This window comes from Coloeus monedula (genome assembly GCF_965178545.1).
Source record: "Coloeus monedula genome assembly, chromosome: 10".
In the NCBI taxonomy this organism is placed as follows: Eukaryota; Metazoa; Chordata; class Aves; order Passeriformes; family Corvidae; genus Coloeus; species Coloeus monedula.
Genome location: NC_138790.1, coordinates 1,276,044 through 1,289,936, shown reverse-complemented (window position 1 = coordinate 1,289,936; position 13,893 = coordinate 1,276,044). Strand labels below are relative to the sequence as shown.

At 53.7% G+C, this 13,893-nt stretch overlaps 1 protein-coding gene across 2 annotated transcripts in view; it reads right to left on the bottom strand.

Annotated features, from left to right (window-relative positions):
* Nucleotides 1-1,923: 1,923 nt before the first annotated feature.
* VPS8 (VPS8 subunit of CORVET complex) overlaps nt 1,924-13,893 on the bottom strand; it is a 68,447-nt gene continuing 56,477 nt past the window's right edge. For both annotated transcript variants that reach the window (XM_082288358.1, XM_082288359.1), the window contains exons 42-45: nt 13,201-13,370; nt 12,458-12,626; nt 3,262-3,342; nt 1,924-2,621 (exon numbers count right to left, since the gene is read on the bottom strand). In XM_082288358.1, the coding sequence (XP_082144484.1) occupies nt 2,463-2,621; nt 3,262-3,342; nt 12,458-12,626; nt 13,201-13,370 (579 nt within the window). In that variant the 3' untranslated portion in view covers nt 1,924-2,462. The remainder of the gene's footprint in view (nt 2,622-3,261; nt 3,343-12,457; nt 12,627-13,200; nt 13,371-13,893) is intronic.

Sequence of the window (13,893 nt, the reverse complement as noted above, 5' to 3'; positions counted from 1 at the left end):
TGTGTCTGTGCACATGCACGTGTCTGGGAGTTTCCATGGGTGGATACACAGTTATGCTGTACTTTTTAGACTAAGACTTTCGGACAAAAATAATAGGTTTTATAGTTTTGATGACTTACATAAAAATGTGCAATGCTTGTGAAACAAGGAACTTGGGCCATTGCATGAACAGATACATTCTCACAAGGCACTTGAAAATACTCGGTTTTTCTGAGGGCATTTAAACAAAGGCTGTAGTAAAACTAAATAGGATTTATTTAATTTTTAAGGGCGGGGTTGTCTTTCTTGGCTAACTACAGTTTCTAACAACATTTTGGTGTCTTTGGACCATTCAGACACATTCCATAGGTAGAAGGAAACATATATAAACCTACAGCATTTATTCATATTTAACCTTTCAATTATAACCCAAGTTGAGAGCTGAATGAGCTCACTCTCCTGCCTGGCCTGGCTGAGCTTTCCTCCCGGAAAGAAGGTGGCTCTTCCTGCCCTGGGAACGGCTTCTCCTTCCCAGGCAGGATGGGTGGGCTGGCGCAGCAGGGCCTTTCCCAAGGGCAGGGTGCTCCTTGCCAGCTCTCCCTGGGGCACCAAGGGCAGGGAAGGTGAGCAGGACCCCCTGTCCGGCACAGCTCACCTTGTTTGCAGGCGAGCAGAGCCACAGCCCTGCCCGGGCACCGGCGGTGACCTCGGGGGTGCTGGTGGCAGACACAGCACAGGGCCCCTGTCAGGATCCATTCTTTCTTAACTGTAAGTAATTAGCAATACCCACAAGCTGTGAGTGTCTCCTACCCAGGATTTGTTCAGATGTCTTAAGCACAATAAGCTGCCTCTTCCTTCTGTTGTTCCTGGAAAATGTCAGCGGCGCTCTGGGGAGTGCCGGGGCTGCTGGCGAGGGCAGGCAGGGCCCAGCCGCGGGGATCTCCTGCTCCATCCCACAGCCGGCTCGGGATCGGGAACGCTCCCACGGAAACGGGGCTCCTTCCTTTGCACAAACCCGGGCGTGGCCGTGCCGTCGCAGCTGTGCCCTGGGCTGGCTGCTCCCCCTGCCAGGGAGAGGTGTGTGTATATTTCCTCTTGAATAAAATACTGAACAACTGGCCTTCTGCTTGTCCTAACTGCCTGCGTGCTTTCCATGATACAGAGAAACATTCCCGGACTTCCAGCCAAGGAAGAGCTGCTCACGGCTTCAGATGGCAGCCCCTGCCACAGCCCCGGAGCCAGGCAGAGAAGGGGAATACCCATGGGAGCACACCAGGCCCTGGAACGTGCTGGGGCTGGTGGGCAGCCTCATGGCCCAGCGCTGGCTCACCTGGAAAGAGCTGCCCCAGCTGCTGTGTGGCTGCAGGCTGGACACAGGCCAGGGTAGTTCTGCTCATGGGCAGGAGGTGAGCACACAGGGCACCTCGGGCCCCAGGGCACTGCTCCTGCCCAGCTGAGCTCTGCACAACACCCGGTGCTTCTGTGTTCCTTGGAGGGAGCCATGCTGCCCCGCCTTCCTGCCATTCTGCATGAGCCCTGCACCGATCAGCCACTGGCGTTCTGTGTGCAGGGAGAGCAACACCTGCCTGGTGCTGGGCTCTGGAAGCAGCTGGGACCCTGAGGGCACCTTGAAACACCCAAGTGCCAGCGCCAAAGAGAGCAGGGGGAAGAGACGTGTGTGTGACAGCACAGAAACCCCACCAATGCTGGGTTGCAGTGCTGAGAGCAAAGTGCTAAAGGTTCTGTGACCATCAGTGCCCTTCACACCCACCCTCTGGCCCTTGCAGCCCCCAAGGGCCTTTTACACGCACACTCCTCCCACCCCCAACACAGGTACAGGTGAGAAGCGAGGTCTGAGCTTCACCCACAGGCACAAGATGTATCCTACTCTTACCAGCAGCCCACTCGAAGTGCAGAAGTCACACAGGAAAGTTCAACCAAGGGCCTCTTTAATGGGTTGGTAGAACACAGCATGTGCAGGTCAGTTTGCTCACACAGGTGTCTTTTCCTGCATTCTTCAGCCTTCTCCAGGTTTGCCCATTCTGTGCCCTCCCATGATCCCCATGAGACAGCAGGGCCAGGCCTTGCCAGAACAGCTGCTTTTAGCAGAATGTAGAGCTCAGGTGTGGCCCCCAGCCACAGAACCAGCACAGCACGGGCTCACGAGGGCTCTGGGCACAGGACAGGCTCCTCCGGCAGGGCGGAGCTGACTCGGTTACTTGGAAAAGTTCTCGCTGCTGCCACGAGCCCCTGGGTCAGCACAGGCAGCCCTCCCTGTGCCTCAGCATGCTGGGGATTGGCCCGGAGTTCCAGCTTCCAGCCCAGCTGCCCCAGGGCTGCCAAAGCAGAGCCGGGACATCGCCCAGCTCCGACCCAGCAGTGCCCAGGGGGGCTCAGCACAGCGGGTTCTGGGAAAGGCGGTGTGGGGGAAGACCCCGTGCTGTGGTGGGAAGGCTCCCCAGCACCACGTCCCGGGAGCAGCGCTACTCCTCAGCCAGCGGAGGGGGCGTCAGGCGCAGCTGGAAGTTCTCGTTCTGGAAGACGCTGCTGGTGGCCGGGTCCCCGTGGGAAACACTGAGCAGCCCGTGCTTGTCACCGCCGCCGCCGTGGCCCCCACGCGCCAGCTCCGTCAGGAGAGCCAGCTGCGAGGAAATCCCGGTCACCCTGGGAACACTCCTGCACCGTACAGAGAGCCCCGGGCCACTGCGTCCCTGCTGCAGCGAGAGAAACCTCACCCCAGGTAAAGCCAAGGGCACGGATGGCACGGAGGGACCCTACAGAGCTCCGTGCAGGACACCAGTCCTCAACTGAACAACTCTCCAGGGGCCTTTAGGTTGCTTTAAAGTCACATAATTGAAAAACAAACCCAGAAAGAACTGAAAGTGCCACCAACCACAGCCAAAATAGGCAGAAGGCACAAGGAAAATGCCAGGGACAGAGGGAGCTGCACTCCCCTTGGGACAGCACGGGCACAGGAAGAGGAGTGTTCGAGTGACTGTGGGAGCTGCAGTGCCTGGAGGGAAGCTTAGTTACAAACCCACAAAGGATCACCCCATGGACACTTGTCAGGCCCAGCCCCAAAGCCAGAGGCATTCCCATGGTTTCCCTGCCAGTGAATTCCCCAGCATGGCTGCCTTGCAGTGTGCCACAGCCAAGTGCCAGCACTAGAGCAAACCCCAGAGAAAAGCCAGAGCCCTCGCTGCCAGTGCCAGTGTCTGGCTTGGCAACGTGAAAAACGCCCATCACCCGTTTAAAAGCAGAAGGAAAACGGGGGGTACGTACTCGGGAGGTGCCTCGGTTGAGTCGGCAGAGCTGGTCAAAAGCTTGGATTTGCTGAGGATCCAACACAGACTCTGAACTCATCTGAGAAAGAGTGAGAAAGTTACAGAAACCACACAGAGCAGGGTGTCAGGCTCCTGACAGAAATTAATTCCTGGGCCAGGAGCAGTCGGCCCACAGCCTGCTTGGGAGGCTTTTTTAGCCATCTTTGCCTTGGCATGAAGACACCATGTGCACCCCAGGTTAGGGGGCGAAGAACAATTAATCCTGCGCTTGCCCAAAGGACAGTTACACCCCTGCATCCACAGTGAGTTATCGCTGAGCTCTGTCCCTGATGGCGCAGACTGACGGCACCGGGATACCTCTGAGGAAGGAAAAAAGGCACGGGAAAACTCCCTCACAGCCAGCTGGGAAGAGAAGTAATGGGCCTCCGCGGCCGAGCAGCCTCTCCAGGCTCCCTCCCAGGCGGCAGCAGCAGCTCCCCCAGCCCTTCCCCGTGTCCCGGCCCCGCCCAGCCCGACACGGCGGCACAGGAACAACACTGCGAGCGGACACGGGCTGTGTGTGCCCGCTACCCCAGCCTGACTCTGCCAGCGACTGTCACCAGCTACCCATCCTATAATGGCATCCCGAGCTCCCTCCTCTTGTCCTCTAGAGGGGTGCTACCCACTGAAAGCCGGCAAATGAGGGGTGGAAACAGGGAGGCAAGGGGAGTCACACAGCGATGGCAGCCACATCCCCGAGACCGCGGCACTGCCCAGCTGTGGGGTTCAAGGGCAGGTGTCCCCCAGCAGTGAGGGCAAAGAGAGGGCCCAGAGCTGCACCAAGAGCGCTACGGCAGAGAGGGCTGCACACACTCAAACTGCTGTAAACGGCACCATTTACATACCCCAGGGAGAGATGACAAAGCACCACAGATTCTTGTAGGTTTGTTCCATTTATCACACCACAGTGTTTCTATTTTGAATGTTTCTGCTCATACTGCAAAGCAAGAGCATCATCAAGAAACCCCAACAGGAGCCAGGAGAGCAGCCTCCCTCATGAGCAGCAGGCTGGCATCTGTTGTCTCTGGGGATCTATTTTTAAGGGAACATTCAAATATTTTCTCCAAAATACATTTCCCAGGGGCTACTAACCAAAAATGCTACAGTCCTGCCAGTGGGTACTGACTGAAGCTGCCCTGACTTCGAGCTCTTTGGCAATGGGAGATGCACTGAGCCCCCCACGGGTTTCCTGAAACCTGGATAGTTCTGAGACCATCCCAAAGCCACACACGTCTTGCCTTGGATCATCAGCCTAGGAAGAGAGGAATGTCCTGAGTGCAGATCACTCATGCTGGAAACATTTGCCAAACTCTCTCCTTCCCCTCCAGGATACTGTCTGTAGTGTAAATAACTATTTGCTGATTGCCAGTCAGGGAGCCAGATGTCCCCATTCCCTGCACACCCGACACAGGGAGGGTCAGGGACTCACAGCCAGCAGCTTGTAGCAGTGCTTCCCAGGGACACACAGGTCATCCTCACTTGGAAAACACAGAAAGCAAGGAAAAACTGCCCTGCACAGTTACTGTGGCCACAGGCATTGAAGGACGAGGAAAATGCAATATAATTGGCCTCCCCTCTCCTGCTCTCTCCCTACCACGCGTACGTAACTATCAATCAGGCTGTTCCCAGGCTGATGAGCTGAAATATTGCAGGCAATTCTTTCTGTTGTCATGGAAACAACTGCTGTCAGGCCTTTTCCTTTTTCAACCGTGTCACTAAAGGCATGTTTCCCTTCAAGAGCCACGGGAGGCTCCCGGGGTCCAGCAGCAGCACTCGGGTGTCAGTGGAAGGCGCTGGGCTCACCTCACAGCACAGCCTCTGTCTCCAGAGCTGGCCAGCTCCAGAATGGAGCCTTCAGCACCTCCAACCCATTTCCACCCACATCCCCACATGCCCCGGGAAAGGCCTCAGACGAGACAGAGAATCCCAGAGAGTCAGTTCATCTCCTGAGGATCTGGGCCAGGAGGAAGGAAAGAGGCTTTTTTCATTTTCCAGCTCTCCTGGATCCCACCACTAATGCTAATCCCCACTGCACATTTTTCTTGCACATATTCCACCCCTCTGGTAGTCACACACAGCCCTCCCAAGCCTGCAATTATCTTTAATTTAACATCTACAAATTCCATCGTCAGCCAGTGCCTAAGCAAAGCAGATCCCAACAGTTTGAGCAGAGGCACCGTCCACAGTCACACCAAGAGACCCATCCCAGAGCTGCCCCTCAGCCATTCCTTCCACACAAGATATTGCTGCATCAGTTGGAGCTTCAGAGCACCCCACTGCCCCAGGGGCTGCTCCCTTAACACAAGGAGATGCAGCCAGAAGTCCTGGGGAAGGTTTTGGGATTCCTAGGAACAAAGGCAACCCCCGCCATGTTCCCATTTACAGAGCTGAGCCCACAGGCAGTGGACACCAAGCCCACCCTTGGCCTTCCTCCCCTGCTTTCCCATGGCTCATCAGCCTTACAAACAAGTACTCAAATTCAGGGCTTTAATGAAAGCCCAGCCAATTAACCTTAAACTAAGTAAATCCACCTCTCTTCTGTCAGATAAGGCCCTGCTGTTCCCAAGGTGCTCCCAGGAACCTGGAACAATCAACCAAAGAGAGAGCAAGGCAGGCTGTGACCCAAAGTCACTAGAATGACACTGACGTGACAGAGCTGTTAAGGAATTCGGGGAAACCTCAGGACTCCCCTCTGAGAACAGCAGTGTCCTGCTGCTGCTGCCAAGCTCTGCAGAGCCCCTGCCCAGCGAGGCTCCGGGACAGGCACTGCCCCACCCATGGCTGCATGGGGCCAAACCTGCCCTGGGACAGCCCCAGAGCCTCCAGAACCTCACCTGTGGTAGCACACAGGGGCCAGCAGTGCCTGCTCCCTGTCAGAGGCAGCCAACAGCCCCGGCTGCCCAGGGCAGAGCAGCCTCCCCAGCACAGCCAATCTGTCACACAGCCCTGGCCTCTCACTCCTCAGCAGCACCAGGGGAAAGGCAGATGTCTCTTATTTCCAGCTGAACTTGGCTGAACTTGAGGAGCAAACCTCCCACTCAGGGCCTGGGAGAGCACAGGTCTGTTTGTGCTCTGACAGTCACGGCTGCAGCCACGTGAGACTGCAGTGATGTGGAGAGGAGGGCACTGTCTGTGTTAGACAGGGAAGCACACAAGCACATCCCTGTGCTCCCACACATGCTCTGGGTAGCTGCTCCTGCCTACACCAGGCACTGCTGGGATATTCCCTTGGACTTCCACTGATGCCTTCAGCCAAAGGAGCAATAACACTGCTCAGGGTTAATTAGACAAACACAGCCCCCACACATCCTCACTGGGCACCACGGCCCAGCAGACAGGGTGTTCATTTCCCATCCAGCAGGCTCCCAGGGAAGCATGGCAGCACATGGATTAAAGACGCCCAACGGGCCTGTGCTTGGGCTGAGCTCAGCACCTGCACATTCAGAGGCCTCATGCAGAGAATTCCTGTCGTAGAGATGAGCCAAGAGGCTGCTGAACAGATCCCACAGCACCAGCCACAGAAGGCTGAGGAGGTGCAGTGTTCTCTCAAGGGCAGGAGTTGGGGAGAGAAAAGGAAGGTAATCACACAATATCCCAAGTTGGAGGGACCCACAAGGATCAGAGTCCAGCCCCTGGCCCTGCACAGACACCCCAACAACCCCACCCTGGGCATCCCTGGCAGCGCTGTCCAAACGCTCCTGGAGCTCTGGCAGCCTCGGGGCCGTGCCCATTCCCTGGGGAGCCTGGGCAGTGCCCAGCACCCTCTGGGGAAGAGCCTTTTCCTGATCTCCAGCCTGAGCCTGCCCTGACACAGCTCCAGCTGTTCCCTCAAGTCCTGTGTAAAAGACACACAGAAGAGGGAAGAAGTCCTACTTGGTGTAAGGGTTAGTGACTCTCCTGCCAGAGGCTTACTGGTAATGTGTGTGACCCCAAACCTTACAGAAAACCCAAGGAACACCTCTGTTACCCATCCCCTTTGTCTCTCCTGACCCCTGGGGGCAGCCTGGCACTGCTGTGTACCTGGGAGTTCCAGAACGTGCCCAGCCCAGCCCTGGCCCCGGGAGCTCAGCTGCAGCTGCCCAAACCTGTCAGTGCCCAAGTCACACACAGACCACAGGACAGTGTTCTCCTTGTGCCATGGGCTGCGAGGGGGTCATGGCAACTGCAGCTTCCCCTGATGGGATTTACCAGACACTGATGCTCCCCTGCTTTCCTGAAAGCCACCATCCAGAACAGCCACTGCCCCCTTGGCTACAGCCAGAACCACCAGCACAGCCAAAATTCCCTCTCCTACCCTCCCCCTCCCACCAAGGGACTACAAACAGCCAAAGCCGTGCTTGCCTTTATTTTGCTCCCCTCCTTCAGAGGAGCATCAAAGGTAGGAGTCAGCTGCACCCTTAACCTTGGGCCAGTTGGTTATTTCCCAGCTTGGCATCACAGAGGGGAACAGCCATTCCCCCCCAGCAGCAGCAGGAGCCAGCCCAGCCCAAGGAACAGATCCCCTGGGACATGCCCCTGCTCCCAGGCCCCTCTGTGAAGGCAGAGTGACCTCCTGCCCTTCCCTGGTGCTGTGCTGGATCCCGATGGACACCTTCTGGGCTGTGGGGCACCAGCTCAGCTCACGGGACCAACAGGGACTGCTGCAGTTTATGGGAACATCCACAGGTTGCTGCAGCCCAGCAGCTGCCACTGCATTTCAATGAGTCTGTTCTACACATCCTCCCAGACTGGAATGTTTTATTAAAAGGGAGGAAATTTTCATCAAACTGTAGGAATAGTTTCTTAGAAATTGAGATGTAAAGTCAAGCTGAGATTTCTCACTGCAATTTTGCCATCTTTGCTTTTAACCAGGCCATGACCCTTCCCCAGGTGATATCGGTCTCACTGCTCCAGGCAGTTTGGAATCAGCTGTCCCTGCTCCCTCTCAGCCTCCCATGGGCCCCAGAGTGCCAGACTTTGGACTGTAGGCAGTGGATGGACTATTCTGCCAGGCTGCAGATTGCTCTGAAGGAAGGCCAGGGGACACAATTACAATTCACTCTGATATTTCTCAAAAAAACCCCACAAAATAACAAAACTAACCCACTCCTCCAGTATGAGAAGCCCAAAAAAACAGTCAATTTTGATTTAAAAGCTGCTAAAGGATAATTCTGGTTTTCAAATCAGTCTTTTCCAATTTGTACTGTTTTCAGTTTTAGCTTTGGTGCCAGTCGTCCTCTACCCGCTCACGAGACATCTGCACTCAATATTCTTCTTACTAGATCACTTTTGTTTCCATTACAAGCAATCTTTAACAGATGTTCTGTGTCTCCAGTTCCTTCCTCACATGGATTTCTGTGTACTGCTGAAGTGAAGGAGTCCACCTCCAAAGCCAAAGGACTGGATATTTGCTCAGTTAATTTGTGCATGGGAACATTCTCCACAGAGCAGAGAATGCCCACCCTTGTAACTGTATAAAACACTAATTGTCTCTGTGGTGTTACTGCGGGGATCACACCCAAATATTTTCAAAGTTACAAACCCCTTGGAAGTTTTTGATATTGCTGGAGACAAGTTAATAACTGATGGCCACTGTCACCCTGAAAACAGTAACACTGGTCTGTCTTCTGATGGATGGAGGTGATGTCAAGCTCTAAAGTAAGTTTTGGTGAAGAATCCCATCCTAAACCTTCACCGTGTCCCAGCAGAAAGCACGTGGTGCAGAGGGACCTTTAAGGTCACGTGAGGGATGTGGTAGCAGCCCCTCACACGTTGGAGTCGTTCCCGAGGCTCTGGAAGGCTGTCACAGGGAGGGACATTGGAAAGCTGCAGGACAGAGCCCAAAGGTAGAGCCTGACCAACTGGATTAACTATGGATCAAGTCCATTGTCCGTCCTGGCGTGACTTGACAGGATTATACTCCTGAATAAAACATATTTGCCATCTGGACAGCTCCAACAACAGCATGCTCAGAACTCCTCAGACACAGAATAACCAGAGCATGGCAGCTCAGGGGCTCATGGCAGGGCTTATGGCCCAGGAGCCAAGGCTCTTCCTCTCTCTGATCCCCAGTGTACAGGCTGGCAGAATAAATTGAAAACACGAGCTAGCTCACTGAAATGAGGCAAATGAGTTTTGGGGATCAGGGACTGATAGCCCTGGAGCCTTTCCCACAGGTATTTGGGCAGTGGCCCAGCTGCTGAGCCCTCACCCCCCACACCTCAGTGAGCTCCAAGCACCACAGCACAAACACAGTTTTGCAAGTGGATTAGAGACCCACCATAAAAACAAGCTCCCATTTCTTTTAACTCTCATTTAGGGTATGCTCTAAGGTAGGGAGGGCAGGACAGATGATCCTCAAGCCCCAGAGGATTACCCCTGGGAAGCCAGCAAGGCTCAGGGGTAACATAGAAAGCACAAACTTTTGGTAGCAGAACCAGAGGAAAGAAAACCCCCTGCGCCCTTCTCTCTGTTCCCCTTGGCTGGGGTAGGGTGTGCCAAGCCCTCATCCTAGTCAGGCTCCACTTAAATCCATGCTGTCACTGATCCCATAATGGGTCAGTGCTGGCCTGTGGTGTCTCTCCAGCTCCCCAATTTCAGGGAATGGCCCCAGCATCACAGAGCACAGGGGCAGGGGAAGCGCTGTCTGTTGGGCTGTCATTTCACATACACATCTCAGCCACACTGCATGATTCCAACTGACAGCCTTTGCCTGGGCAGGGCAGAATTAGTGCTGTGAAATGCACTCCAGATGCTCAGTGGCATTTCTCAGTATGACTCTACTCCTAATTCAAGGCTTCCTAAGAAAATAAATACCTCAACTGAAGATCTCCCTATGGAAAAAAAACCCCACAAACCAAAAACCAGAAAAACCCCATATTAGATTTTGCCAAGAGAGGAACTAAGCTTTCAGGGTCTTTAAAGGGGCTGCAGGGAAACACCTTCCCCACAGATCTCTGAGCAGAAGGGCCTGGAAGCTCTGGATCTGACTCTCAGGAGGGCAGGGCTGGAAGCACAGTGGTGTTAGCAGGACCTCCCTCAGGATTTCCTGCTCACAAACACCAGCTGTGGAGGCCAGAGCAGCTTCTCCAACCCAGAGCCCTGGGTCTGGCTGGGGCCAGCAGAGTTAAGAGAGGACACACAAAGGCCCCATCTCACCCAGTTTGCATTCCCAGCATTCCCCCAGCACAGAAAGTCTGCTCTGTAACTCAGCCCACACCAGGTCAGAGGAATCCTTATCTCCCAGGGTTAATTAACGCTGCTAAGCAATGATTGTTCAGCAGACAAACTTCCTGCAGGAGCTGGAGATTCTCCAGTCTATTGCCAAGTCTAAATATGCTCAGCTTTTTTAAGATGTGACTGCGCAACAGTTTGATCACATGCAAGTACAACAGTTCAATATTGTAATTAAACAGGTGAGGAACATCACAGACTTGGAGAGGATCTGGGACAAAGGGAGGAGGAGCTGGGGACCTGAGCAGTGCTCTGCTGAACCCAGGCCAAGCTCTGCTGGGCTGGGCTGTGTGTGTGGAACAGGAAGCCATGGCTTCCCTGCCAGGAGCATGTGACAGCAGCAGGGCAGCATCCCACACTGGAATGGCCTGGGATGGACGCTTTCCAGCTAGCACTAGATGATCCATGCTGTGACCCTTCTTCCCCATCCAGTCTCTCCACTTCTCCCTGTAGGCCCTGAGTTCCAGCCAGCCCTTCACTTTCATCAGTTAAATAAAGGGAAGCACCTTCTCCTCCTTACCCCAGCCACTGTCGCAGCACGGGGAGCATTTTCCCCTTCCTTCTCTACAGGGTAAGTCGGACTGAAGTCAAAGGAGAGCCACAGGGGCTCCCTGACTGACTGCCCATGAAAAACCCAGGGATAACCCAAGTATAAAGCACTGGAATCAAGTGTCAGGCACTTGAATGCTGAATGCAGTTTTAGTACTTAATTCTGCCTTTAGTTTTTAAGCTACACCCTGGCCTGTCACCCCCATTTACACCCACTCCTTTGGGGCAGGAGTGCAGAGGGTGAGATGTGGGGCTGCTGAACCTTCCCAGCCTTAGGTCCAGTGCCCACATCCCACTGCAGCAGGACAGGACACACACACTGCTCAGCCTAGGTGGATCACAGCCGATTTCCAAGCTCCTGGGAAAGCTTTGGTGCTGTCACCAAGTCAAACATGGACATAGCCTGACTGCAGAGACTGCACAGTGCTCCACACAGGCCTGTGAGATTCCCTTTTCCCACATCTCCCCCAAGCAGGAAGCCTCTCCTGTGGGTGCAGCAGCTGGCTAAGGCCCTTAGACAGCTTTGGATGGGGATGGGTTTGGCAGGAATTGAAATCATTTGCTAGAACAAAACCCAAGTACGACTATAAGAACGTACTCCAAGATTGAATTATTTTGGTTCCAGGAGTGAAAACGCAGCTCTGTGCACATCTGTACAGTGACAAATGCACAGAGCACCCCGAGGCAGCTGGGGACAAACCCTCACCCAGGGGCTGCTGGAACGTGGAGCAGCAGAGCTCAGCTGCCCCGTGCAACATCCCTAAAGACAACCCAACAAACCACCTGCCACAGGGGCTTACCTTCCACAGCACCAGCCCAGGGAAAAGACAGCTCCATGCATATTTGAGGCTGTACTTCAGTTTGAATTAAGGATGATGAAACTTTCAGTGCACAAATACTGACAATAAATACAAGTTAATTCTCTGTTCTTTCACCCAAATCCAGCTGCATCAATTTTGGTTATACTCAAGCTTCTTAAAGCATTGTGCAAGCACTTAGTGAGTCAAATCAATCCCAGACCTTTTATCCAGAGCCAGATTATCTGCTAGGAAGGTGGAACAGAGGCTCCACAATCCAGCCACAAGGAATGTGTCAGCTTTCAATCTAAGTTTTATGTGAAACACACCTAAGAATAATTTGACAGGAATTGTCCACACAATCAGCTGCAAGCATCCAGCTGCCCCTCACACCAGCTCCTAGACCTTCTGGATGAACAAATTTCCACGACTTCCAGAGTTGTACCCCCACCAAAACAAACGGGCATTCAGAAAAGTGACCAATTAGCTGCTGAGAGTGTTTGACAGGTACTGATCAGGGGCCTGTCTGGAAGCACAGACAAAGAACAAAGTGATGATGAAAGTTTACCTGAAGAGAAACCACCTCACAAGCCTTACCTGTGCCAGGGATGCTGCAGTCCCTTTTTTCAGCTCTGAGAAGTTCTCACTCAGCTTCCCTCCCTTGTTGCTTGAGTTGCATTTGTAGCACATCCACCTCATGATGCCCTTGGTGACCATCCCACACTCCTTACTCAGCAGGCACAGTGAGTGGTACAAGTGGCCACAGCTGGGAAGAGAGGGAGTCAGTGCTGGGAAGCAGGGCAGCACCTCCTGAGCTCTGCACGGTGGAGGGGAAGGGGCTGGCCAGGGGGAAAAGGCTGGATCTGGGAGTACAGATCACCCTCCTGATTTCCAGACTCACAGAATCAACACCGGGAGCCCATTTGCTGATACAGCTACAGACCATAACGTCAAGGTAACAGTGATTTCACCTTCTTTTACAGACACCTGGGCACAGATAGGACATGGGAGATGCCAGGGCTGTGGCAGATCCAAGATGTACAAACACACAAATGAGCCCAGGGTGCTGCAGTGCCCAAAGCACACTGCTGGGAGAGGGGACAGAAAACTGACAGGCAGCTCCTGGAACCGGGAGCCAATTCCTCCTGCCAGGCAGAGCTGGCTGCATGCAAAGCAGGCTCTGGATGGGTGTGATTAGCCAGCCCTCTCACCCTGCCAGGCAGCAGGGAGATGTGCTCCCAGGAATACAGAGCGTTCCTCGGGTGAGCCAACCAGTAGATTTGTTTCCCCTTTTAAACTATCAACATGATCACAGCTGCAATCCCACCCCTTAACTTTACCTGAAAACAATGATTTCATCAGCAGTTTCTTGCCTCCTTTTGTACTGCTGGAGACAGATGCAGCAGTAATCCTGCTTTGGGGTAAGGCCTCTGGTGACAGAGGCTCTCAGGTTACACAGGGACCAGTGGAGATCGTGGTTTAAAAGGCTCGTGGTTGTCTCTAGAAGGGTCTGTGTGGAAGACAACACACAGAGTAGGTCAGTCTGTCACCTCCAGACTGCAGGAACTCCCTGCCGACCAGTTCTTCACAACAAGCAGCTTAGCAGCTCACTAAGAGCAGAAACAACCCAATAAAATCACTTCTCCTCCTATGCTTTCTATCCACTGACCTCAAAACACTTATCCTTTCATCACATGTTAATGGAGCAATTCCTCTGCACTCTCAAACAGACAAGTCCTGTATTGACTTTTACCCAAGAGCATTAAGAGAGGCATGGCAGGCCCATTTTCTCATCTTCGACACTAAACCTTATTTTTCTCTCTCCTACCTGGCAAGCTACTGCTTACATCCCCATTTTAGGAGAAACGTGCTAATAAAAATCAAAGCTCAAATGCACTATGGCAATTAAAGTCTTAAAAAAAACCCTGAACTGCTCATCTGCTTGTCCTTCCTGAGGGATGCCCATTTTCAAAGAGCCCAAAGAACCACCCCGGGTTTCCAGCATCGGGTTTCTCCCAGGCACAGGGGCTCTG